Below are 24,515 nucleotides of genomic sequence, written 5' to 3' on the forward strand. Positions count from 1 at the left end.
GATCCGGTGATAGATAGCGGATCCTGGCTAGTGTGTGTGTGAGTGAAAGAGAGAGTGAGAGTGGGTCCATGTGCTGTGTGCCCTTGACCAGAGCTCTTAACCTCCCAGTCAGAATGTTCCAGCGAAAGCCCAGTGGCAGTGGCAGAGACGTGTGTGTGTGTTTCAAATATAGAGCTACTGTGTGAGCAAGTGTATTTTGTGTGTGTCACTGTGTCAGTGTACAAGAGCCGACAGGTGGCTTGTCCTTAAGCAGTACGTAGCCTAGTAAGTGTAGTGCTCCCTATGGCATTAAACACAGAAAGGTGTGAGTGTATGTGTGTGGGTGGTTGACGTCACGTGACGCCTTGTTTTTTCGTTAATGAAAGATGTGGTACATTATGTTTCATATTAGTCTTAGATGAGAAGAAACATTTTTGTTAAGATTTATGTAAAGGTTTATATGTCAAATATCCTGCGGTGTGACTGTAACATTAATGAAACCTGGAATATAATATACAGTATATAAATGAACCAACAACATTTTGAACATGTATGAAGCATTTGACATGATTGCATAAATATGAACTTTATATTAAGATATGTGAATGTGAAAAAAGACGCTAAGCTCCAAGTTCAAGTTCAATTTCATAACACAAATTGCGTCCTGTGGGGCGACATGTATGTCAATGTTTGTGAATGGGCAGCTGCAAGGACAACTACAAGGGTCTTAAAGACTGGCTCCTAACCAGTCAGTACCTGAGTTATTGGAGAGTTGCAATAGGGTCATTTCACGTGAAATCAGACACTTTAGGACCCGACCGGCACCGATTTCAATCATACTTGCTGTGCCTGTTAAGTAGCAAGATAGCACCCCAGAACTGCATTTGTGTGAATCTGACACCAATATTAAGGGAGAAACAGACTAGGAAAGGTTTACATATGAGGGTAGGACACTATACATTCAGCCTTGATCATATCAGTCAGTGTAAGTCACAAAAAGATGTCTGTGGTGTTATTTGAAAGCTCTTTTCTGGCTTTACAAATTACACACACAGCATGGAATACAACAACCCTCAGAATATGAATTATGATCAATTGAAAAATTAAAACTTGTATATAAAAAACATATTTTAAAATGGCCAGTTCCTTGTCTAAATGTAGCCTGCAATGTCATGAACAAGACCTGAAATGCTGGTGTTTGGTTCTTTATTCATTTCAAAGATAATGGGACTCAAAAATATGGCATCATACAGATCACCTGGTAATAATATGGTAATACCATAGTAATATCACATGACAGCATGTCTATCTGTGAAGGATGGAGGAATTTCAGTTTCACCTCTCCAGTGCTCGGCATACATTCCTCAACACATGCTAGCCACTAGTTGACATCATATACAGCTACAACACACACTTTGATGCTTGAACATTAAAAAAATCCATTACTGAGCTTATTCTTTCAACCCTGCCTTCTCTGAATACTGAAAATGGTCTAGCTTCCACTGTGTCCATTGACAATGGGCAGAAGCTGTGTAGTTTTTGAGTACCTGGAATTGGGACCAACGATGGTGCAGGGCCCACCGGGAAAATGCCCGTTATGCCAGATGGCCAGTCCAGTCCTGTCCCTGACACTACTCTATTACTACTTTATTACAACTAATTTCAACCTTTATGTCCCATTATCTCTGAGATGATATTCAATATTTAATTTTTCAATGTATCATAATTCATATTCTGAAGGTTGTTGTGTCCCATGCTGTTTGTGTAATTTGTAGAGCCAGAAAAGAGCTTTCGAACAACATCTCAGACATCTTTTTGTGACTTACACTGACTGATATAATCCAGGCTGAATGTATAGTATCCTACCCTAATATGTAAACCTTTACTAGTCTGTTTCTCCCTTAATATTGGCGTCAGATTCACACAAATGCAGTTCTGGGGTGCCTTGCTACTAAACAGGCACAGCAAGTATGATTGAAATCGGTGTCGGTCGGGTCCCAAAGTGTCTGATTTCACGTGAAATGACCCTATTGCAATGTTTCTGTCACGCAATGCTTAGGTTCATTTTATGGTGTCCTGTGGTGTGACTGCTCTTATAGAAGGAAAAAAAGTTTTTTATAAATGAAAATGATATTGTGTTTAATCTTAATATTATCAAGTTAGCATGGGCTCAGATGTCAGTCATGTATACAAAAGGATTAAAATGGCCATAATGCAGTGAATTTCCTGTGGTGTGACTTCATTTTCCTGCGGTGTGACAGATGCAATGTGTTGATGCAGGACACATTTTCCCAAAAATAGCAAAAATAAGGCAAAATTCCACGGACCACTAAGTGCCATTTTTTTCCATCATTTTTTTCAGGAATTGGAAAAACTTTTTTTGTGTGTGTTACGCCCTTAAACGTCAACCACCCGTGTATAATTAGTTGTCCAGTCTGCCCTTCCCTTCAAAGGTTACACATTAACAGGAAGTTAGGAGAGCTATCATGAAATACTGAGAGCACAGGTGTCAAAAGTGAAAGTAAATTCATAGTATAAGTATAATGCTACCATATGATAGCCTTTTTACATAGCTGTTGCACCATGTACTCTAGTGTACCAAATGAGGTAGATAGGCTGTGTCATTACTGAAAAACACTAAAAACTAGGGGTCGACGATACAGGTTTTTTAAAGGCCAATGCGATACCGATATTTGTTTTTTCATCACCCTTGGCCGATACCCGATGTCCGATACCCGGTATTTGAGGCCGATATGGGTAAAAAAAAGTTTAAATGACAAATATTCCAGGTCTCAAGTTAAAAATAAACATTTGTTTAACTTTATCAAATTGAGGATGAACGTGTAACATTTAAACACCCACTCTAACAATCAAATAATGTATAAAAATCACGTAATAGGTGGTTGACGTTTAAGTTAAGGGCGTAACGCCAAAAAAAAAAAGTTTTTCCAATTCCTGAAAAAAATGATTGAAATAATTGGGAAAAAAAATAGAAAAAAATAAAGCACTTAGTGGTCCGTGGAATTTCGCCTAATTTTTGCCATTTTTGAGAAAATGTGTCCTGCATCAACACATTGCATAGGCATGTCACACCGCATGGAAATGAAGTCGCACCACAGGAAATTCACTGAATTATGGCAATTTTAAACTTCCAGCGAAATTTTGTATACATGACTGACATCTAAGCTCATGCTAACTTGATAATTATATTGTGTTTACTCTTAATATGTGTTTTCATATATAAAAAACTTTTTTTCCTTCTATAAGAGCAGTCACACCACAGGACACCATAAAATGAACCTAAGCATTGTGTCACAGAAACATTGCAATATGAAGACATATTAAGAGGTTAATAGTCACCTTAAACTTCCACAGCACTCTCCAATAACTGAGGTACTGACTGGCTAGGAGCCAGTCTTAAAGACCCTTGTAGTTGGCCTTGCAACTGCCCGTTCACAAACATTGACATACAAGTCACCCCACAGGACGCAATTTGTGTTACGAAATTGAACTTGTAGTTAATATTACTGTCTTGAGTTTTTTCACATTCACATATCTTAATATAAAGTTAATATTTATGCAATCATGCCAAATGCTTCATACATTATTCAAAATGTTGTTGGTTAATTTATATATGTATTATATTCCAGGTTTCATTAATGTTACAGTCACACCGCAGGATATTTGACATATAAACCTTTACATAAATCTTAACAAAAATGTTTCTTCTCATCTAAGACTAATATGAAACATAATGTATCACATCTTCTTTCATTGACATTTGTTTTTTAAAGGAAAAATAACAGTTTTGTAGGTTTTTAACCAATGTTACGAAAAAACAAGGCGTCACGTCTCCCACCCTAATACAAAAATAAAGTGTCTTGGTGTTTTTAAAAAACCCGAATAACATAAAATAATAATAAATATTGCGTATCGGCCAGAACCACACGTATATCGGCTAGAGACCGACCGATTAATCGGCCGGCCGATTTAATCGGCTGATTTTTGCTATTTTTCAATAAATCGGCATCGGCCGATTTTCTTATTGAGTTGCGCCGATTTTAAGTCAGGCACATCTGCGGGCAGCTATCTACTTGGAATGATCGATGCTGGTGACCACCAGCGTGATGTTTCGCTCTAACATATAGTAACGGACAATCTAAGTGAAATTTTAACAAAAAGAGAATACAATGAATAATTTTTCATTTACAGAGCATTTTTAGCATGCCAATTAAAGGGGTATGCCACTATGGGGCTTAATACAGTTAAAATCGTTGGCCAGGGTTTATAAAGGTGGTAAAGTGTCTTATTTTGCCGTTGTCTTGCGTTAAGATAAGTTAAAAGAGAGAGCATGTCGTTAAGCTAGTGAAAGAATGCATCTGTGTAGCATGCTACATGCTGCAGTGATCCATTGACTATCACTAGCTTAGCTACATACTCCCTCTTTTAACTTGTCTTAAAGTAAGACAACGCTTAACATGAAAAATAAGACACTTAACCACCTTTATAAACCCCAGCCAACGATTTTAACTGTATTAAGCCCCAAAGTAGTGGCATACCCCTTTAAGTATAAAACGATAGCATATCGGCCCTAAAAACCGGCCCAAAAAATCGGCAGGTCACCTCGGCCATTGGCTGACTCTGACCGTTAAATATCGGAATTGACATCGGCCTTAGAAAAAGCCATATCGGTTGGTCTCTAGTATCGGCCGATATCAATACATTTAAAAAACGCAGATTTCAGCCGATATATCGGTCTAACCTTACTGAAAACCCAGCCAGAATCCTGCCATGCCTATAGCAACTTCAAAGCTCATTGGGCATTTGGTCTGGCCTAGCCGCCATGTCAACTCATTTTTCCGAGAGATGTAATGGGCCGTGTTTAGCTCAGTGTTCATCAAATGCCTCCGTGTGCTAACTTACTGCTTGAAGCTACAAGCCATAAGACCATCCATTCCTTCACTCATTGGCTAACTGAACTGGTCCGTTTTTGCCTTAAGCGCCCCATCAAGATGCGAGAAAAGATAAAAATCGATTAAATCTCAATTGAATTTGAAATGTTTCATAGTTACCGTGGCCAGACTACAAAAGCTAAAGTTTGTGCAGTGCCTCAGTTGTTATGGACAGGCTCAAGCTTAGTCCCCCCTTGCCAAGGTGGGGGAAGCACAATTGGTAGCCTGCTTGTCCCATACATTTAAGAATCATAACTATAGATCTACTAGGCTACTTTTCCATCCCTACTATCTGACTACATGTAGGCTACGTGAAGTTGCCCCTCTCTCGTTGTTTGTTCATATGCGCGGATGAGATGGAAAGCCTGGCTGTGCCAAACATTGTTTAAAAGTTTTCATCAAATTTTGGTCGTCACACAAGGTTTTGGATATACTAATTTCTAGTGGCACCTGGGCTGAGTTTGGTGCATTGATCAGTCATGTAGCCTAGCGAAAAAGGCAGCCTGGGTGAGAGGATGAGATCTTCCTCGGCTGGCCAGGCTGCGCGCGTTTCCTTCTCTCCCAAGAGTCGACAGTTGCTTACAAGTAAATTTGAGCACGAAAACAACAAAGACAATGTGATATTTCATTCAAATAGGGCCTACACGCTCCAAATAAAACATTGGTCGGAGGGATTTTCAACCGGACCGCAGCGCGAGCAGACAGTGTGAAAAGCCAAGTCTACCGGGAAAATTGCCGCTCGCTTACCATCAGTGCGCGAGCCCTGAACATCGCAGCTCACTTACCATCAGTGCGCGAGCCCTTGAAACAGTGAAGTGGCATATCGCAACAGCACATGCGGATTAGCCAAATTATATGCATCAAAGTCGCCAACAAAGCGTGGATTTAACGTTTAATAGGCCCATGCCAATGTTGTGTGAATACGGGAAAGGATAAGAATTGGACAGCCATGCACTGTCCTTTCAATAGGTAGACTAGAAGACCGCTTCGGTTTCTTTTCACCTCATGGGGAAAGCATAATTTCCATGCACTGCACGAAACTACTAAGCATAAAGTTAGCGATCAAACTAAAAATATTGGTTGTTGTCATTACAGCATTTAGCCTACTAGGCTATGGCTGTTGTTTAAAATAGCAATTGGATTGCCAACCGTCCCTTGTATTAAGAAACAAACGTATGGATATGAGCTGACATGGGACTCAATGTCGTTAAAATGCAGGGAATTGCATCTATTTTTTTTTCCCGTTTTTATTCGTTTGCGTAATAATAGTTTTTCTGTGCGTTCCGGGACCTCTGTCCAACTCATCGTCGCTGTGATGTCATATGTGTTTTGCGTTCCGGTACCTTGTGATTTACAAATTAAGCACTGCCCCTTGGCATGTAATGGAATGAATATCCAATAATATACTTAAAGTGATATTGTCCCATTTTTGGAAATAAGCTTATTTTACACATCCCCTTGAGTTAAATAGTAGGCTTTTACCATTCTCCTGTACTTCCAACCATTTTCTAGTTATGGCAGTGCACATGTCACCTCCAAGCTAACAGTTAACAATGAGTCCTATGAGACCAGTTAGCCGTGAGCTGGTCTCATAGGACTCAATGTTAACTGCTAGCACGGAGGTAAAATTTGCACTGCCATACCCAGAGAACGGTTCACAGTACAGGAGAACAGTAAAACCCTAATATTTAACTCAAGGGGATGTGTAAAATAAACTTATTTCCAAAAATGGGACAGTATCACTTAAAGTAGATAAAATTTGTCACATTGCAACATCCTGAAGAAACAATGCCATTTCCCTTTTTTCTGAGTAACAAAAGCATGCACACACACACACACACACACACACACACACACACACATACACATACACATACACACACACACACACACACACACACACACACACACACACACACACACACACACACACACACACACACAGCAGTGAAATTGTATGTGTTTATTTAAGCTCAGGCTCCTGCACATATCCAGCACTCTGCTGTGGGATGGGTGGGATGGGTGGAGGGGGGTCAGTGATAAGCTATATCCTGGCTGCCTGTAATATTGTCACCCTCTGTCACCCTCCCAGTCCCCAGGCCACAGCTATATTGTGTTTTTCTCACGATAAGGTGACCTCACCGAGATGCTTTTCCGCCTGACGGAGTGGCGTACATACACACACACACACACACATCCATTTCCCAGCGGCTACAGCTGGTGTGTGTGTGTGTGTGTGTTTGCATCAGTGGGTGTGTTTGATGTATGCCCACTGCAGACGGCTAAGCTGGAGTAATGGGCCCACAGTCAGTGCTAACACTGACAGCCTGCCTCAGACTAATGGGCCTAAATAGCCTCTGAATCACCAGCACACACACACACACACACACACACACACACACACACACACACACACACACACACACACACACACACACACACACACACACACACACACACACACACACACACACACACACACACACACAGGCCTCAATTCCACAGTCCCACTGAACAGTATCAGTCTTTAGCATATAACAATGCCTCCCTCTGCTGGACATAAGGTGTAAGTGCAGGGAATGTCAGCAAGCTATAATCTTGTTGAGCGGTCGTCTGGAGTTTCACAGCCGTGGTGGTGATGTGACGACTTGTTGTAAAGTGATTTTATTTTATGGCCCCCTATTAAGCTGGGAGAGGAGGATATAGGCTTGTTGTAAAATTGCAAAATATCCGGATGGAGTGGCGTTACAAAGAAGGTGCAGCTCATATTGTGACCTGTGTCGAACAGCTAGGAACGTGTCACGTCCTGCAAACCTGTGCCATTTATTTTATGATTAAGTCATAAACACTTACACTAGCAGACACTGAAAATAAAAACCTAGAACAGTTACTGAAAACAGAAATGGTTAAACAATATCTGCCACATGTGGCCCAGGTTACTGTCAGCATTGTTGGTCAATGTTGGATTTTGTTACTGCGCTGTGTAAGGGATCTTCCACAAAGAAGACTCGTTTTCCTCTGACTCAATCTTTTGGGATGAACAGTAGGTTTAAAAAAGGTTTAAGCAAAGTTAAGCTTAGCTAGTCAATGTGGCATTTTATTACTACGCTATGTGGCAGGGAAGTCTCAAGACCTCAGTTTCCCTTGACTAAATCTTTTAGGCAAAGCAGAAGATTTAAAGGTGCACTGTGTGATATTTTTTAGTAGTTTATTCCAGAATTCATGTTACCTTTTTCATGAATACCATAACATTCTAAGTATTCATTATGACTGGAAAGTTACTCTTTTCATACATGAAAAAGGGGATCTTCTCTATTGTCTGCCATTTTGAATTTCCGGAAATAGACATTTTTAGCTTTGGTCTTACTAGTAAATATTAGTTCATTATTTAAGCTTAGTAAATATTCATGAAATGGTCAGTGGTCACATTTGGCAATAGGTAGCACAGTTAAGCTTACAATGACCAGCATGGATGCAATGCCTACTCTGGCCATCATCCTACAAAGTGCACCTTTGCACCTTTAAAAGAGGTTTAACCCATGATGCCTGAAGCACCTGCAGAAATCGGTGCTCAATGCCTAAGCCAGTTTTGGGAAAAGGTACCGTCAGCCTATAAAAACCTAAATACCTCTGCATCTGAAATTCATTCAGCTTTAACATACCAACATTTTTATTTCAAAAATCTGAAGTCTCATGAGCCTGAATGTTGCGTCATGCAGCTCCAGGTGCCAGGGTCAGTGTTGTGCAAGGCAACATTCAGCATCAATGGGTTAAAGAAAGTACCCAGCCTGCTCTATGAGGTGTCCAGAGCCTCTTTAGTAAGTCTAAGTGTTTGTTTTCCCATCAGGCTAGTGTTGTATGTCCTGATGTCCTACAACATCTTGTTTTGCCCACATCCTCAAACATGCTGGGCAGCCTGCAGTAAAAATAAATAATGTCAGTCTAAGGACCCGATTCGGGGCCCTTTTTCTTCCTGGGCCCAGGACGACTGAACCCTTTCCCCCCACCTCCCACTGGCTTCCCTGAGCATAAGGCTTGTATGTTGTAAGTTAAGGGAAGTGCATGCGTGGGTCACTGTGAGGTGTCAGTGTGGTTTGTGGTGGGTCATTTCACGTGAAATCAGACACTTTGGGACCTGACCGACACAGATTTCAATCATACTTGCTGTGCCTGTTTAGTAACAAGGTAGCACCCCAGAACATCATTTGTGTGAATCTGACACCAATATTGAGGGAGAAACAGACTAGGAAAGGTTTACATATGGGGGTAGGACACTATACATTCAACATTGATTATATCGGTCAGTGTAAGTCACAAAAAGATGTCTGTGGTGTTATTTGAATGCTCTTTTCTGGCTCTACAAATTACACAACAGCATGGAATACAACAACCTTCAGAATATGAATTATCATAAATTGAAAGATAAAAAATTGAATATAAAAAAACTTGTATTTTAAATTGGCCAGTTCCTTGTCTAACTGCAGCCTGAAATGCTGGTGTTTGGTTCTTTATTCATTTCAGAGATAATGGGACTCAAAAATATGACATCATACAAATCACCTAGTGATAATATGGTAATACCATAGTAATATCACATGACAGCATGTCTATCGGAATATGCTAAGGATGGAGATGGTCCATGAGGATGCAGGATGTTCAGTTTCACCTCTCCAGTGCTCGGCATACATTCCTCAACACATGCTAGCCACTAGTTGACATCATATAGAGCTACAACATACCCTTTGATGCTTGAACATTTAAAAAATCCTTTACTGAGCTTATTCTTTCAACCCTGCCTTCTCTGAGTGCTGAAAATGGTCTAGCTCCCACTGTGTCCATTGACAATTATGCCGTTATGCCAGATGGCCAGTCCAGTTCTGTCCCTGACACTACTCTATTAAGTTACTACTTCATTACAACTCATTTCAACCTTTATGTCACAGTATGTCTGAAATGAATAAATAACCAAACACCGCTTTTTCAGGTGTTGTTTATGACATTACAAGCTATGTTTAGACAAGAAACCGGCCAATTGAAAATATAAGTTTTTTTGATATTCAATTTTTAATTTTTCAATGTATCATGGTTCATATTCTGAAGGTTGTTGTATTCCATGCTGTGTGTGTAATTTGTAAAGCCAGAAAAGAGCTTTCAAATAACACCACAGACATCTTTTTGTGACTTACACTGACTGATATAATCAAGGCTGAATGCATAGTTTCCTACCCTCATATGTAAACCTTTCCTAGTCTGTTTCTCCCTTAATAACTTATTGGTGTCAGATTCACACAAATGCAGTTCTGGGATGCCACCTTGCTACTAAACAGGCACAGCAAGTATGATTGAAATCGGTGTCGGTTGGGTCCCAAAGTGTCTGATTTCACGTGAAATGACCCTGGTGTGCTGGTGTAAGTTCCGCTGGTGATGTTGGTAACATGCCTCGTGTCACAGTGAACCACAGCGGCCTGAGCGTACCCCACCACAGCAGTGCTCCGTCTCTACTGCAGGAGCGCTAGGCCCTGCGAATACTACAATCCTTCATTTTTCCCTCTCTGCAAAAAAATAAAAAATAAAAATATGAACAATGTGTGGGACAGTAACGGATCATTTCAATGGATGTTTGGTCTTTGAACATTTCTTGTATAAGGCTATAGACCGAAATAAAGAAAAAAAACCTCAACAATATTCCCATTAATGAAGCGCTAACTATCTATTGCATCTCTGAACATTACTACTATACACGTAATTGTTAAGGTATTATTTTATATATTCCAGTGGGGCACTGACTAACAGACCTAGACTGTGGTTGTGAAAGGGGATGCACAGAAATATAGGCTGCCACAATCTATCTAAGGGGGGCCTTGGTTGGAAGAGGCAACAGCAAGATTTTAATCAAATGTTGCCTGCAGAATGTAAGGTGAAGTGAAAGCCCACCTGGGAAACTCCAACTCCCGTTATCATTGTGACACACCACTCCACAGTACACAAGTGCACACTGCACACAACAAAATTGCATTTATACTTCACCCGTGCAAGGGGGCAGCCCCCAATGGCGCCCCACGGGGAGCAGTGCAGTGGGACAGTACCATGCTCAGGCTACCTCAGTCATGGAGGAGACTGAGATCACTAGTTAATTACTCCTCCCACCAACTTGGTGGGTCGGGAGTCGAACCAGCAACCTTTGGGCTACAAGTGTGACGCCCTAACCGCTTACCCATGCCTGCAGTTTGCCGTGGAGCTCTGTCATCCACAGGACAACACACTTCACAGGGATGTGACCGTTTACAAATTGAAGAATGAACATAATAGGCAATTAACAATCACACCTAGTTTTGATGATGCTGCTAATCAAAAAAACAGAGAACAGAGAACAGCTTTTGGGTTGATTTAGGTCAGCAGGGTACTGTCATAATCAGGCCTATGTTGCCACAGTCATGGTCATCGTGTGCCCAGTAGAGGGCGCAATTGCAGCACAAATAGACATCACTGTATCTTTCCCTCACACCCAATCTTTTGTGGGCTGCATCTGCAGACTTTCAGCAACAGTTGTAACTAACACATTGTACCATCAAGGCTTTTTTATTACAGTGAAGCTGGATTAAAGGTCTACTGCGTAATATTTTGGTAGTTTATTTCCAGACTTCATGTCCATTTACGAATGTTACCTTTTTCACAAATACCATCACCATCATATTCTAAGTATTCATTAAGACTGGGGAAATCATTTCATACATGAAAAGATGGAGCTTCTCCATATCCACCATTTTGAATTTCCAGAAACATTTTTAGCTGCAAATCTTACTGTACATTGGTCATACTGGTAAATAAATGTTAATTCATTATTTAGTAAATATTCATGAAAAGATCAACTTTGGCAATAGGCAGCATAGTATCAATGAGCAGCATAGTTGCAATACCTACTCTGGCCACCATGGTACGTAGTGCACCTTTAACAAATAAACATTGTAATGCACTCACTCCTCTATTCTGCGTTCATAACCTTGATCCAACGTCCCGCTTGGATTTTATTCCCTTACCTGTTCTATTCACATGTGTTCTCTTCTAGCGAATCCTGTGAAAGTTCAGGATTTACTTGTACACTTTGACATGAAAGTCCTTGAAAGGATAGTCATATTTCTAGTGCATTTCACGGAGTATGACTCAGGGTATTCTCTGGTATTACTTGGCAGGATGTTTGTCTCAGAGGACGCAATATGTCCTGCAGATGTCCAGTTTGAGAATAGGGGTAGCCTCTTACTGCAGATGGGGTCGCCGGCGGGCCTATTCACTATTTGCTGAAAATACTCAACTACATCATAACAACATTGTTATGACATTACTGAGAGCCTTTAGTAGCAGATTAAGACATAGCCATTACAATTTTGGTGAGCGTAAGGTTATAACATGGGCTCTGCGCCAAGGGGTTTAAAGGAAATTCGGCTCAAAAAGTTAGTGCTGTATTGGAAGGCGTCTGCTGATGTTGTGCTTGGGATGACATTTGGAGTAAGTTAAGATGTTTCAAGGTGTGAGGCACTTTTTTCATTAGAAGGGCCACTTCAAATTTCCTCCAAGGGCCGTACTATGAACACAAACTAGGATACCCCCTGCACTGTAGGCCTATATTGAACAACCTTACAGAGTAGACCCCACCTTCACTAAATCCCCTGGAAATATTACTTCATTGTTTCGCAAATGTAATTTCTAAGATAAAACTTCATATTTTGTAAAGTAATCTTAGAAATTGCTTAACATTACTGCGGAACGTGCATAAGATGTTAACATTACTGCGGGAAATGCCATAGGTTTCCCACCCATGATGTAAACAAACCATGTTTCCTTTTAGCGGGCTTGCATCTCGGAAAGGACTGAACAAATATCACCCTGTGTCTTCGGGTAAAGATAAGTCAAGGGTAGTGTGAGCAACACTGTGTGTGTTGAAATTAGCTGGAATTCTCCGTTAAGATGAGGGATCCAGTGGCTGATTCTTGTCAGTGCTGTTTCTACTACAGTAAGTAGAAAGAGAGAGGCTGCAACATGTCTGTCTGTGCTATGATACAACCTGTCAGTGCTGACTTTCTCACGGGTTAAGTAACTTAGATGGCACGATTAGAGCCTTCCTCAATATATTAGGCTTCATATTAGGCATGCATCTCTCGCTTTCTCTTTCTCTCTCTCTCTCTCTCTCTCTCTCTCTCTCTCTCCCCCTCTCTCTCACTTTCTCTTTCTTACTTTGTCTCCCTCATCTCTCTTTCAGTTTCTGTCTCTCTCGCTATCTGTCCATATCTCTCATCATCTTTATCCCTCCCTCAATCTCTTCAATCTCTCTCTCTCTCTATCTCTTTCTCTCCTTGACATCAATCTTTGTCTAGAGATATGTATGTGGCTGTTGGCTGATACCCAACGCTCTGCAGGCCCACCCTCCACCATCTGGGAGGGAGAGAGAGAGAGAGAGAGAGAGAGAGAGAGAGAGAGAGAGAGAGAGAGAGAGAAAGAGAGAGAGAGAGAGAGAGAGAGCGAGAGAGAGAGAGAGAGAGAGAGAGAGCGAGAGAGAGAGAGAGCGAGAGAGAGAGAGAGAGAGAGAGAGAGAGATGTGTGTTGTGGAAAGGTAGATAAAGAATGGGAAAGAAAAAAAGAACAGGCGGTGGGGAAGGGGGGAAGAGAGGGGGATGCAGTAGATGGGTGGGAGAGGTGTAATTGAAGATGAGAGGGGGTGACTTGGGGAAAGGTGAAGGAAAGAGAAGGCGGAAGAAAAATAGAAAAGAAGAAGCAGACAGTGGGAGAAAGTGAGGGGTAAATGCAACGGTTGAGGTATGGCCAGAGGATAAGAAGATCTGCCAAGAGAAAACGGACAGTCTGGAAAGAGAGAGGGGGATAGATTTATGAATGTGTGGCGGGAGAGAGAGACTGCATGAGGGATGGAGTTTGAAAGGAGAGAGAAAGAGAGGGAGGGAGAGCAAGAGGGATGGACAGAGAGTGAGAGAGCGAGTGCAAGAGCGAGCGAGTGAGAGAGAGAGAGAGAGAGAGATGATGTGTTTTGGAGAGAGCTGAGTATTTGTGCTTGGCTGTCATGTCTCACCTCATTGTGAAGCACACAGCACCTGTTCGTTCTGCACTCGGAGCCAGAGCCAGACACCCCGCTCGCTCCCAAGGCCCTCAGAGCTAACCCAACCGATCACCATTGAGCTCACTGATTGGTTAAGAAGAAACGTATCCTCCTGTGATTGGCTGATGGATGACAGATATGATGACGAGCCGCAATTGAAGTATCTGTCCCACATTGGTTGGTCCCTGCTGAATGCAGGCTATTGACATCTACTTTTGAAATCACAGTCGGCCTCACAGTTCATGCTGTGGCAGTGCTCTCTATGATTGGTTGTTCTGTTTGTCCTGAAGATTTTGTTTGTTTGGTTGGTGGTGGTGTTGATGCCGATGTGGAAAGACTTGAGAGGGCTATGATGTGCGCCGTCTGATTAGTAATGAGACAGATAGTCGATCCAAAGACTTTGCATTCTTCCTCAACGTTTTCTGATCTGTAATGTAGGCTGTAATATTGGGTGTAATAATGTTCATTCCATTCCATTTAATTCCAGATACAAGTTGAATGGCATGAGATCAACTAGTAAGTAAGCTTCCTGTTTAGCAGTGAGAACTTACTTTTGATTTTCCCAATGTGCCACAGGCCTTTGAGTCTGCTGTGTGCTGCTGCAGTACATGTGCTACATTGTACATGGGTTTGTGAGAGTAATTTATGTGAGTTGTAATGTGTAGAGGTTCCATCCACACTGCAACAATGGAAATACATTTCACTGCAGATGTTGTGATATCAAAGCTTATTTATTAATGCTCCTGAATGTGCTGTTCAAGGACGGCAGAGAAATCACCTTTTCATTTGCCATAGTCGTAACTAGGGCTGGGGAAAATAATCGAGTCGTAACCTAACTTAAGACCTGTGGCATGGTATGCAACAGGATGTTGACTCTGGTTCTATGTAATTGGATGTTTTGCAATTTGGGACACATGGAACTTGCCCCAGCAGGGTACTAATGGTTTATGGGTCTGGGATGAGTTTGTGCCTCAAGGAATTCAGAAATTCTGACAAATTTACCCATGCTATGGGGTAAACTGGGACTGTCCACTGTTGCTGGATGACTTCTGTTCTTGTCCAACATCTTGTTTATGTAATGGGAGAATGTGTTGTTTGGGGTAAATGTGCTTGGCTTCTGTGGGAATCTGACTGTATTGTGTTTGTTCTTACACTCCTTTCACTAGAAGAAATATCCCCCACGGTGGAAAATAAAGCTACTACTATTACTACTTCTACTACAAATGACAAAAATAAAGGACTTAATTATGGTCTAGTAATGCCTCCCCCTTAATAAAACTCTCTCTCTCTCTCTCTCTCTCTCTCTCTCTCTCTCTCTCTCTCTCTCTCTCTCTCTCTCTCTCTCTCTCTCTCTCTCTCTCTCTCTCTCTCTCTCGTCCTTATCCAGATCGGTCTACGATGACCAGCCCAACGCCCACCGCCGCTTTATGGAGAAGCTGGACGCCAGGATACGGAACCACGACCGCGAGATCGAGAAGATGTGCAATTTCCACCACCAGGGCTTTGTGGACGCCATCACAGAGCTGCTCAAAGTCCGGGCGGATGCAGAGAAACTCATGGTGAGTTTGAGCAGAGCATTTAAACGATACCGCACCATTTCCAAGGTTCAAAACTGATGTTAAGAAAACATTTGCAACAATCAAACATAAATGAGAGTAAGCCTTAAGGGCGGGTTATGCTCCGTTTAGAGCCTCAACGTAGTGACTCAACGCAGTGAATATTGATTTATAGCTCCACTCTAGCTGCGCTATCAGCTTCCGTCACAACGGTAGGGACAGCGAGATGATTGTTCAAACTCTACCTTTAATGCAAGGAGTAAACTAGACGTGTCTGTTGTTTTGTAGCTACACAGACTCGACGACAATGAAAATGAAACATAAAGATTTAATGTTAACGTGCATTTTTGATCGCACTGGCAGCCACCGCGGTATTAGGAAGAAAGAAGGCTCATTTGACGAGGATAGGTTGCAAGAAGCGGAATGTTTCCTCGGAAACACTGTTCAACTGCCCAAATATAACTTCAGCGTCGTAACTTGCAAGCGCACGTGTTGTCTTTGGTTCGTGTAAATAAATGAAACGACAAAAGCACGGGCAACTTATTTAATGAAGAGCTCACACAGTCCGTAGCCCGACGAAGGTTAGAACAAGGAAGTAGCTTGTTCTCGACTCGAGGACAGAGCAGGCTGGTCGAGAGGACCAATCAGAGACCTATTTTCTCTCCTTCCCGCCCTTCACTCCGTTGCCGTCTGCATCATTCACTGCGTTGAGTCACAATTTTGGGGAGGTGCCCCAGAGTACCTGCGTGATGGGGGGGGTGGAGGGGGTGGGGCTTCACTCCATTAACTGCGCGGGTCACTGCATCACGACGCAGGGAAGTTGGTCTCGAGGCATAAATCACCCTTTATGAGAATAAATCTTAACACCCAATTAGACACTCTGTTTTGCTCTCCAAAGTGAGACCGTTGGACATACATCACTGAAAACGAGAGGATGGAGCACACTGCAGCTTAGTTTTTAAGACTTTATTATGTGCAAACACCTGTCTACCGTTTTGGTGTTGCTACACCTTTTTTAGAGACAGAACATTTGTGAAAATTTCAAGGGCCCCAAGTTTGAGAAGGTTGGTAACCCCTGTAGTAAAGGATATCTCAGGGAGCTTCACTCTGTCCACTTGTCACACAAGCACATGGCACCGACTGCCAACAGCTCCCTGAGGCCACCCCGCTTCTCCGCCTCAGCAGTGAGAAAGTGTGAGAAAGGCAGCAAGCGAGGCCAGTCGGCATTCGATGGAGATTTGTTGGCTCATTTGTTGGCTCATTTACTGCTGAATTGAATGGTGGGCGTTCACCAAGCTCAGGTGATTTTTTTTTCTGTATTTTTTAGAAACAATAAACTGCAGGAGAAGCATCTCATAATTACATTAGAAAGTTTCCTTTTTTGTTAGAACATACAACCTTGACAACAATACAGAAGAACATGAATCATATATCTAAGCAGGGGCGCTGCCAGAAATGTTGGGCCCCATGAAAGATTAAAGTTTTGGGCCCCCTTAAGGGCCCCTCTCAGTGCTTAGGCCCCCTTAAGGGCCCCTGTCAGTGCTTGGGCCCTTAGAATCTGTACCACTTTTCCCCCCCTAGCGGCCCCTGTGTATCTAAGCATAACAACAACAAAAACATCAACAAAACAAAACAAATAAACATGGAAAGTCGTGGGGGGAGGGGGGGTGCTGGGGGTAATAAAAAACCATGATAAGGATATCTACAGTATAGTACAGCAAAGACTATAAAGCTATGTGGGGTTAGTTAGCCTCTAATTATTTTCCAACTCCCATTGTCATTGTGACACAGCACTCCACAGCACACAAGTGAACACTGCACACTGCACACAACGAAATTGCATTTATGCCTCACCCGTGCAAGGGGGCAGCCCTCAGTGGCGCCCCATGGGGAGCAGTGCGGTGGGACGGTACCATGCTCAGGGTACCTCAGTCATGGAGGAGGATGGGGGAGAGCACTGGTTGATTACTCCCCCCACCAACCTGGCGGGTCGGGAGTCGAACCGGCAATCTCTGGGATGCAAGTCTGACGCCCTAACCGCTCACCCATGACTGCCCGATTAATTATTATATACTATCAAAATGGCTAATAATGGGTTGGCCTCTCAAATAAAACGTATTCATTGATCCTGTAAGGGTGAATTTTATCTTTTCTAATTTGAGAAAGAGCATGATATCCTCCAGCCATCGGGCTTCTAAAGGAGGTGTGGAAGATTTCCATTCTGAGAGAATCCTGCGCCATGCAAGCAGTGAAGTAAGAGCCATGACCTCAGACTGGGTTTTTGTAACTGTGTCTGGAGCTAGAGGAATATCAAAAATTGCAGTAAAGTGGTTTGGTTAGATGTGTATTTTTGATGCCTCTGGCAATGTTTTAAACACTCCAGATAGGGCTGCACAATTAATCAAAAATAACCTGAAATCATGATTTAATCGTGATCTCGAAATCGTGATTTCAATCTGGATTTAATCGTGGCAATAGTGACCTGACTTCGAGCGTCCTTGAGGCCAGAACATACTGACAGGCTGGTGTTTCTGGACAGAAATCTGTCCATCTAAGTTTCATGCTACTGTCTCCTACATAATTAGTACATTTCAGTGTTATTTTGTTCATCCCGTATTAGGGGTGCACGATCTGACGATATAAAATCGCAAAGAATGAGAAAGAGTAGAGGATCATAGACGATTTGCCAAAGTGGAGAAATCGTTTAGACCACCTGGCCAATGAGCCCAATAACTTTGTAACAATTCACCTCTGGCTTACCGCCAGGGGAAAAGCCACAACGCATTTTTTTTCCACGAGTGCCTTCTACAATGTAAATACCATAAACACTACACAACGACGTCTTCAGATGAGGAGGATAACTGTCAAGCGCCACACTCAAACTCTTCATGGTCAGAATATCAAGCAGAGAACAAAAAATAGGAAGGCACGAGACATTTGCTGATAGCGTGCGAAATGTTCAGTGTTGTTAGTATACGCAGCGTCGCAGCTCAAAAGAAACAACAGCCACAGAAGAAAATAACAGCCCGAACACCAGCAATCCCCTGAATTTGTTTGACAATGCTGTGAGAACGTGCTGGCAAGATGGTTGACCAACAGAAGGATGTCACTTTATTATTTATTGCTGAAGCACATAGAAAGTATTTTCCCAAGAGGAAAAAGCCAGACTTTGCATAAAGTGAAACCGCTCTGCACCTCAGAAACACGATGCGCCACGGTTTGACATGTCACTGCATCTCTGTAAATATTGGCATAGTGATGGGAATTTAGATTATTCAGCTCAACGATTGAAGAAATATGACAAATTACAGCTGCTAAACAGACATTAATTTACTGCATTATGTTAGTGCCCAGTTGAAAATGGACTTTCAACAGGCTGCTGTATGACATCCGTGTAAGGTTATGCCATCACGGTTACAACTCGGCTTGACTAGAATCTTTTGGGTTCCCAACAGAGGAATGTTAGATGTCCCTTGATGGCATCATTGCTGACGTTCAGAGAAAGTATTTGCCTTTCAGGATCTAATATGAATGCTCATGGGAAGAAGCCAGATTTGCATATAGTAAAACCTTCCCACACTACTCCCATCAGCCAAAGTCCGAGGGACCTGTTATTGCACCTCAGAATTTGCTTTCAAATCAAATTTATGAAGGCTGCAAAGAAAAAAAAATAAGGAAGCAAGCTCTTCCGAAAATCTTTCGTAGAATTGCCTCGGGTATGCTCTCATTGTGATTAATTGAGGTTGGTTAGAACTTCAGCAAGGCATGTTCCGTGACCGGGCTTCAGCTTCAGGCTTCTCACCCCACCCCACCCCAGCCAGCATCATCATCTCAGCCCTCATCATCTCAGCCCTCATCACTCCATCCACCCCACCCCATCCGTTCAGGTGGCCAGGCCGACCGCGGCCAAGCCCTCGTTAGCTCTCCTTACAGTGCACTCGCCGCGAGATTGCACGCACCAAACAATGGTGGCCGGTTCGCCCAAAGGTCGCAATTAAGATGCGAGTACATTACATAAAAAAACGCATATTCAGATAACGAGTATGACAAACAAGGTCTCGTTCTCTCTCTCTCTCTTCCTCTTTCTTTCATTCTGTCATTCTTCCCATCCTGTCCTCTCTTTCCTCTCTCCCCCCCCCGGTCCCTGGGGAAACAGCCGGCATTTTAATGAGATTTTTTAATAAATCCCGATCGTGCCGGCTCCTTAGCGATGACCTAATGAGTGGCGCGATGTGGGAAAGTCGTTGGCCGTGTGCTGCGGCCTGCACCTGCATGGGCACACTGGCCATCGCATCGCATGGCATGGCTCTGCCACACACCACCACCACCACTACCTCCTCCCTAAACTCCCACTCGCACAATCTGTGACCCCCAGATCCCCCCACCCCACCCCGACCCCTCTACTCATCCAGCCTCCTGGAACACAGTCCCTCATGCACCCTCTGATGTGAAGCAGCCACCCAGAGTCCCTCTCTCCCCTCCGCATACAACAAACACTGTAAGAAGGGTGGAAAAAAAACAAGAAAGAAAGGAGGAAAGAATGAGCAAATGAACGATGGAAAGAAAAAAAAAGCTAAAAGAGAGGGAGAGAGAGCCCCAATGTTTAATTACCAGAAAAATGCCTCGCGCATGGAGGCCTCAGACAAAGAATGGCACATAGAGCTCATTGAGGTTGTCAAGAAAGGGGACCAGTGGTCAATTGGGTCATTGAATTGGATTGTTTGACAGGGCCCGGAGTAGCAGCCCCGAGTTCAAAAATCCCCAAGTAAAATCGAGAAGTTTGTCACAGAATCTGTTGGGAAGGGGGCTGTCACAAGCGATTACGGCGCATAAAAGCGTCCGGGCCGACCCCGGGGCTCCTAGGGCCCCGCAGCGCGTTTAATTTGAATTTCGGAGCCCTTTGTCCGTGTCCCGTCATGAAGCATGATCTGATTACAAGGGTGAGCAGCCCCAACCGGGCTGGAAATGTGGGGGAGCTTATTTGTCTAACAAAAGTGATATTATGTTTTTTCTTTTTTTTTCTTTTTTTTAAGGGACAAGTGAGGGAGACCAACCAGAGACTTCAGGAGGCCGGGAAAGAGGTACGTAAGCCACCTTTTTTGCTGTATTGCCTTATTGTTTTATCGTTTAGCTTTGTTCCTGTGTGTGTGTGTGTGTATGCGCGTGTGCGTTTGCGTGTGTGTGTGGAGGGTCTCGTCTTTGGACAGGGGTGGGGTGGGGTGATTGGTGGTGAGGGCCACCAGCACCATGAAACAGGGGGCAAAACAATAGGGCCGGGGGGCTAAACAGTGCCGTTAATTGTCAGTGGTGGTGTGGTCTCTCTGCCCTGCCCTGTGTGACCCTCATGGACCCTTGTCTTATATAAGGTGATGGCCCAGAAGGAGGAGGTGGTGCGCTGCCGTCTACAGCAGCGGAACATGGCCGTCACCGTGGAGAAGCTGCAGCTCTGCATCCCGGGTGAGGAGAGGAGGGCCCTATGGCCACGGCCCTGTAACATAGCACACAGGAGCCCACAATACACACACACACACACGCACACAAAAGACCCCACAACGCACAGACAGACAGACAGACAGACAGACAGACAGACAGACAGACAGACAGACAGACAGACAGACAGACAGACAGACAGACAGACAGACAGACAGACAGACAGACAGACAGGACACACACAGGACACACACAGGACACACACAAGACACACACAAGACACACACAAGACACACAGACACACAGACACACAGACACACACACACACAGACACACACACACACAGACACACAGACACAGACACACAGACACACACACACAGACACACACACACAGACACACACACACACTAGAGCGTGGCTCGGGCCGTTTTTTTCTGTCCGAGCCCGGCCCTCAGCCGACAGAAAAGTGATCAACCCCGACCCGAGCCCGAGACTAATTAAAATGTTTGTGTCCGAACCCGTCCGAAGCCCGAGACCACTGTAATAACAACAGAACCTGTGCGCAAGCAATATTTTCTATGTGGCCTCCTTCATACTCAAAATAGCACATAAATAGCCAGGATAGGCAACTAGGATGAGGCAATTTGCTGTAGCCTAATTTAGTTACGCACGCATAGTAAGTATAAACACACGCATACATGTGACAGCGCACCTTATGTTTCTTTCGGTTAGAACTAGACCAGATATGTTGGGTGCTGTGATCAAATGCATGGGAGGGGCGTGAGAGGACAAGAAAGGCGAAAACTAACGAATACGGTTTGGATGCAGTCAGCGCGGCTATGGACGCATTTGTTACGTTACTGTTAGTGCAAATAAATCCCCGCGAGCCGGTGAAGATGCCACTCCTTGTCGTTAAGAAGGATGGGCTATAAGTTCACCCCGAAGAACAGTAGCCTGTTCGGCCCTCCAAGAGAATGTCATTTCCCCTGATGTCCATGCGGTCAATATAAAATCAGGAAAGGCTGCACGCGCATAGTTACAACTGTAGGCTACAGTAAAAGTGACAAGAATTAAGAACCTACGTGAAGGACATGAAATATCACAGCGGACAAAGTAGTAACAGGAAACCTCTTCGCCCCTACCTTAGGCAACTCCACGTAGCGTGTGCGTCTTCTTTAATCCATATTATGCTCCTTGCTACCCCTTGCTGGAAATGTAATCCTTGGCGAGCAATGCAGTGACAAACTTCGTCATTTTATGTTCAACATTTAAGACAGCACAGAAGGCATGCTAAAACATGGCCTACACTAGGCCTACAACAAAAGACCACGCGTTCACTGACAACTGTATTTGGCGCTTATTAAGAAAGCAAGTTGACTCGGCATTCCTGCTCGGCTGACTGGGAGTGAGCGTCCATGTTGCCACTGGTAACTGGCGCGTGCATACAGCCAATAATAATCACTCGCACGAGTAGCCTACCAACATTTTCATTTATGCATATTCAATTACTTATTTTTTAATCACAAAACACAGTTTGCAATCACAGTTTGCATGAACTGAAACGTTTCCTCTGATTGCTTACAATTTTCACAATGTCTGTTTGGTTCAAGCCCGAGCCCGACCCGAGTCCGACAGATATTCAATTTTTTTTGTCCGAGTCCGGCCCGGCCCGTCGGGTTACGACCAGGCCCGCCGGGCTTTGGTCGGGTTGCCATGCTCTGACACACACACACACACTAGCACTGAGCCTGCATGCTGTAAACATACACTTCGTTAACTTTTTTACATTTCTTTCATGCTATAAACACATACCCCAACATACACACAAACAGCTGTCAAACGCAGTCATACACACATAAAAGCTACAAAACACCACACACACACACACACACACACACACACACACACACACACACACACACACACACACACACACACACACACACACACACACACACACACACACACACACACACAGCGAGCAAAGAGAGCAAAGAGAGCCATTATCTCCAGTTCAGTTGCTCAGTGTTGCGTGAAGGAATTTCATCAAAGCAGAATGAACAGGAAGTCCTATATAGTGTATTAATGTCACATGATGCATATTGGCCTTACATGGTTATTGCAAACATGATGCGCAGTTGTATATAAGGACCCAGTGTAATATTTTCAAAAGTTTGTATATTGTTGCTTATTTGATACATAGGTAGAAATAGTTATATGACATTCAGTATGTCTAATTGTTAAAGCAACACTTCTGTATTTCTTACTGGGTGAATACACCGGCGAGATTGAGCGACAAAGAATTGTTGGAGTGTGTAACACAAGCGATGGAAGCGACGGAGTATGTCCGGCAAAGCAGAGTCCAAGCATTCTGACATTCCCATTGGCTGTGGCAGCTGTCGCCGATCGACATCATATCTCATTTGCATAATATCTGCTGAAGTGCAACTCCAAACTGTCACCCAAGTTGCTCAATTCGCCCGAATCGCTTTTGTCTCTTCTCTCACCAGCGACGTAATACAAAGTAAATTACTTATGTCGCTGGAATCGCTCATGTCGCGCTTGGTGTATTTGTATTGTATTAGACATGTAAATGTTTTATCTTTCACCTAACGTGATTCAACGGAATAGCTTCCGCCTTCATCAGAGGGTCATATGGATGTTGATGTTGATCTAAAACAGCTTCAGCGGATTTTAAAGCACGTCACACATCAACATCCATGTGAGGTACACATAGTGCAAAATCCAACTGCGTGAACGGAATAAACTATACGGAATAAATTATTTAATGCCTTTTTTTATACTGGGTCGACAGAGATAGAGCTATTATGTGTGTTTTTGGTGCACAGTGACTTTACATAAATTGGGAATGAATTATATCTGTGAAGTGATATTCTCGATAATCATGGCAAAAGTGATTATCGTCCCCTTCAGCACTTGTACACCTTTGACATGGATTTGAGAGATGTGAGACGATTTTCCTGTTTCCTTTCTTTATTGTGTTCTTTCTCCGTCGCAGTCCTTGAAATGTACAGCAAGCTGAAAGAGCAGCTGGAATCTAAAAGGTATGTTCATTTTTGTATTTAACCTTTCTTTAACCAGGTAGTAGTCCCATTGTCAATGATGGAGTTAAAATAACTCTTCTGTCAGGGAGTCCTGGCCAAGAAGGTGGCTTAAAAAGTTGTGTTACAATAGAAGCACAAGATAGAAGATAAACCACAGCACATCACATCTAAACAGAAATATAGTAAAACTGAGTATTCACAGACAACTAAAAAAGCAGACAGCAAACAAGGAATGAAATTAAACACAATTGCAGTGGTCGGTTAATGATGTTTTAGGAGGTTTGTGAGGTTTGTGGGAGGAAGAACTTCAAGATTTAGAGTGGCTTGAAGTTCACTCCAAGCTTTTGGTGCATAAAAATGAAAAGCATGTGAATATTAATTAATATAATTTCTAGCTTGATGTATCACCTGGAGATCCGTACATGCGC

General features: G+C 43.1%; 1 protein-coding gene across 4 annotated transcripts in view; it reads left to right on the forward strand.

Annotated features, from left to right (window-relative positions):
- The window catches only part of exoc6 (exocyst complex component 6), a 107,041-nt gene that overhangs the window by 15,845 nt on the left and 66,681 nt on the right, over positions 1–24,515 (forward strand). For all 4 annotated transcript variants that reach the window (XM_063221902.1, XM_063221904.1, XM_063221903.1 and 1 more), the window contains exons 2-5: positions 15,422–15,593; positions 20,624–20,671; positions 20,957–21,047; positions 24,042–24,087. In XM_063221902.1, the coding sequence (XP_063077972.1) occupies positions 15,422–15,593; positions 20,624–20,671; positions 20,957–21,047; positions 24,042–24,087 (357 nt within the window). The remainder of the gene's footprint in view (positions 1–15,421; positions 15,594–20,623; positions 20,672–20,956; positions 21,048–24,041; positions 24,088–24,515) is intronic.

The sequence above is a fragment of the Engraulis encrasicolus genome, chromosome 17, assembly GCF_034702125.1.
Source record: "Engraulis encrasicolus isolate BLACKSEA-1 chromosome 17, IST_EnEncr_1.0, whole genome shotgun sequence".
Lineage (NCBI taxonomy): Eukaryota > Metazoa > Chordata > Actinopteri > Clupeiformes > Engraulidae > Engraulis > Engraulis encrasicolus.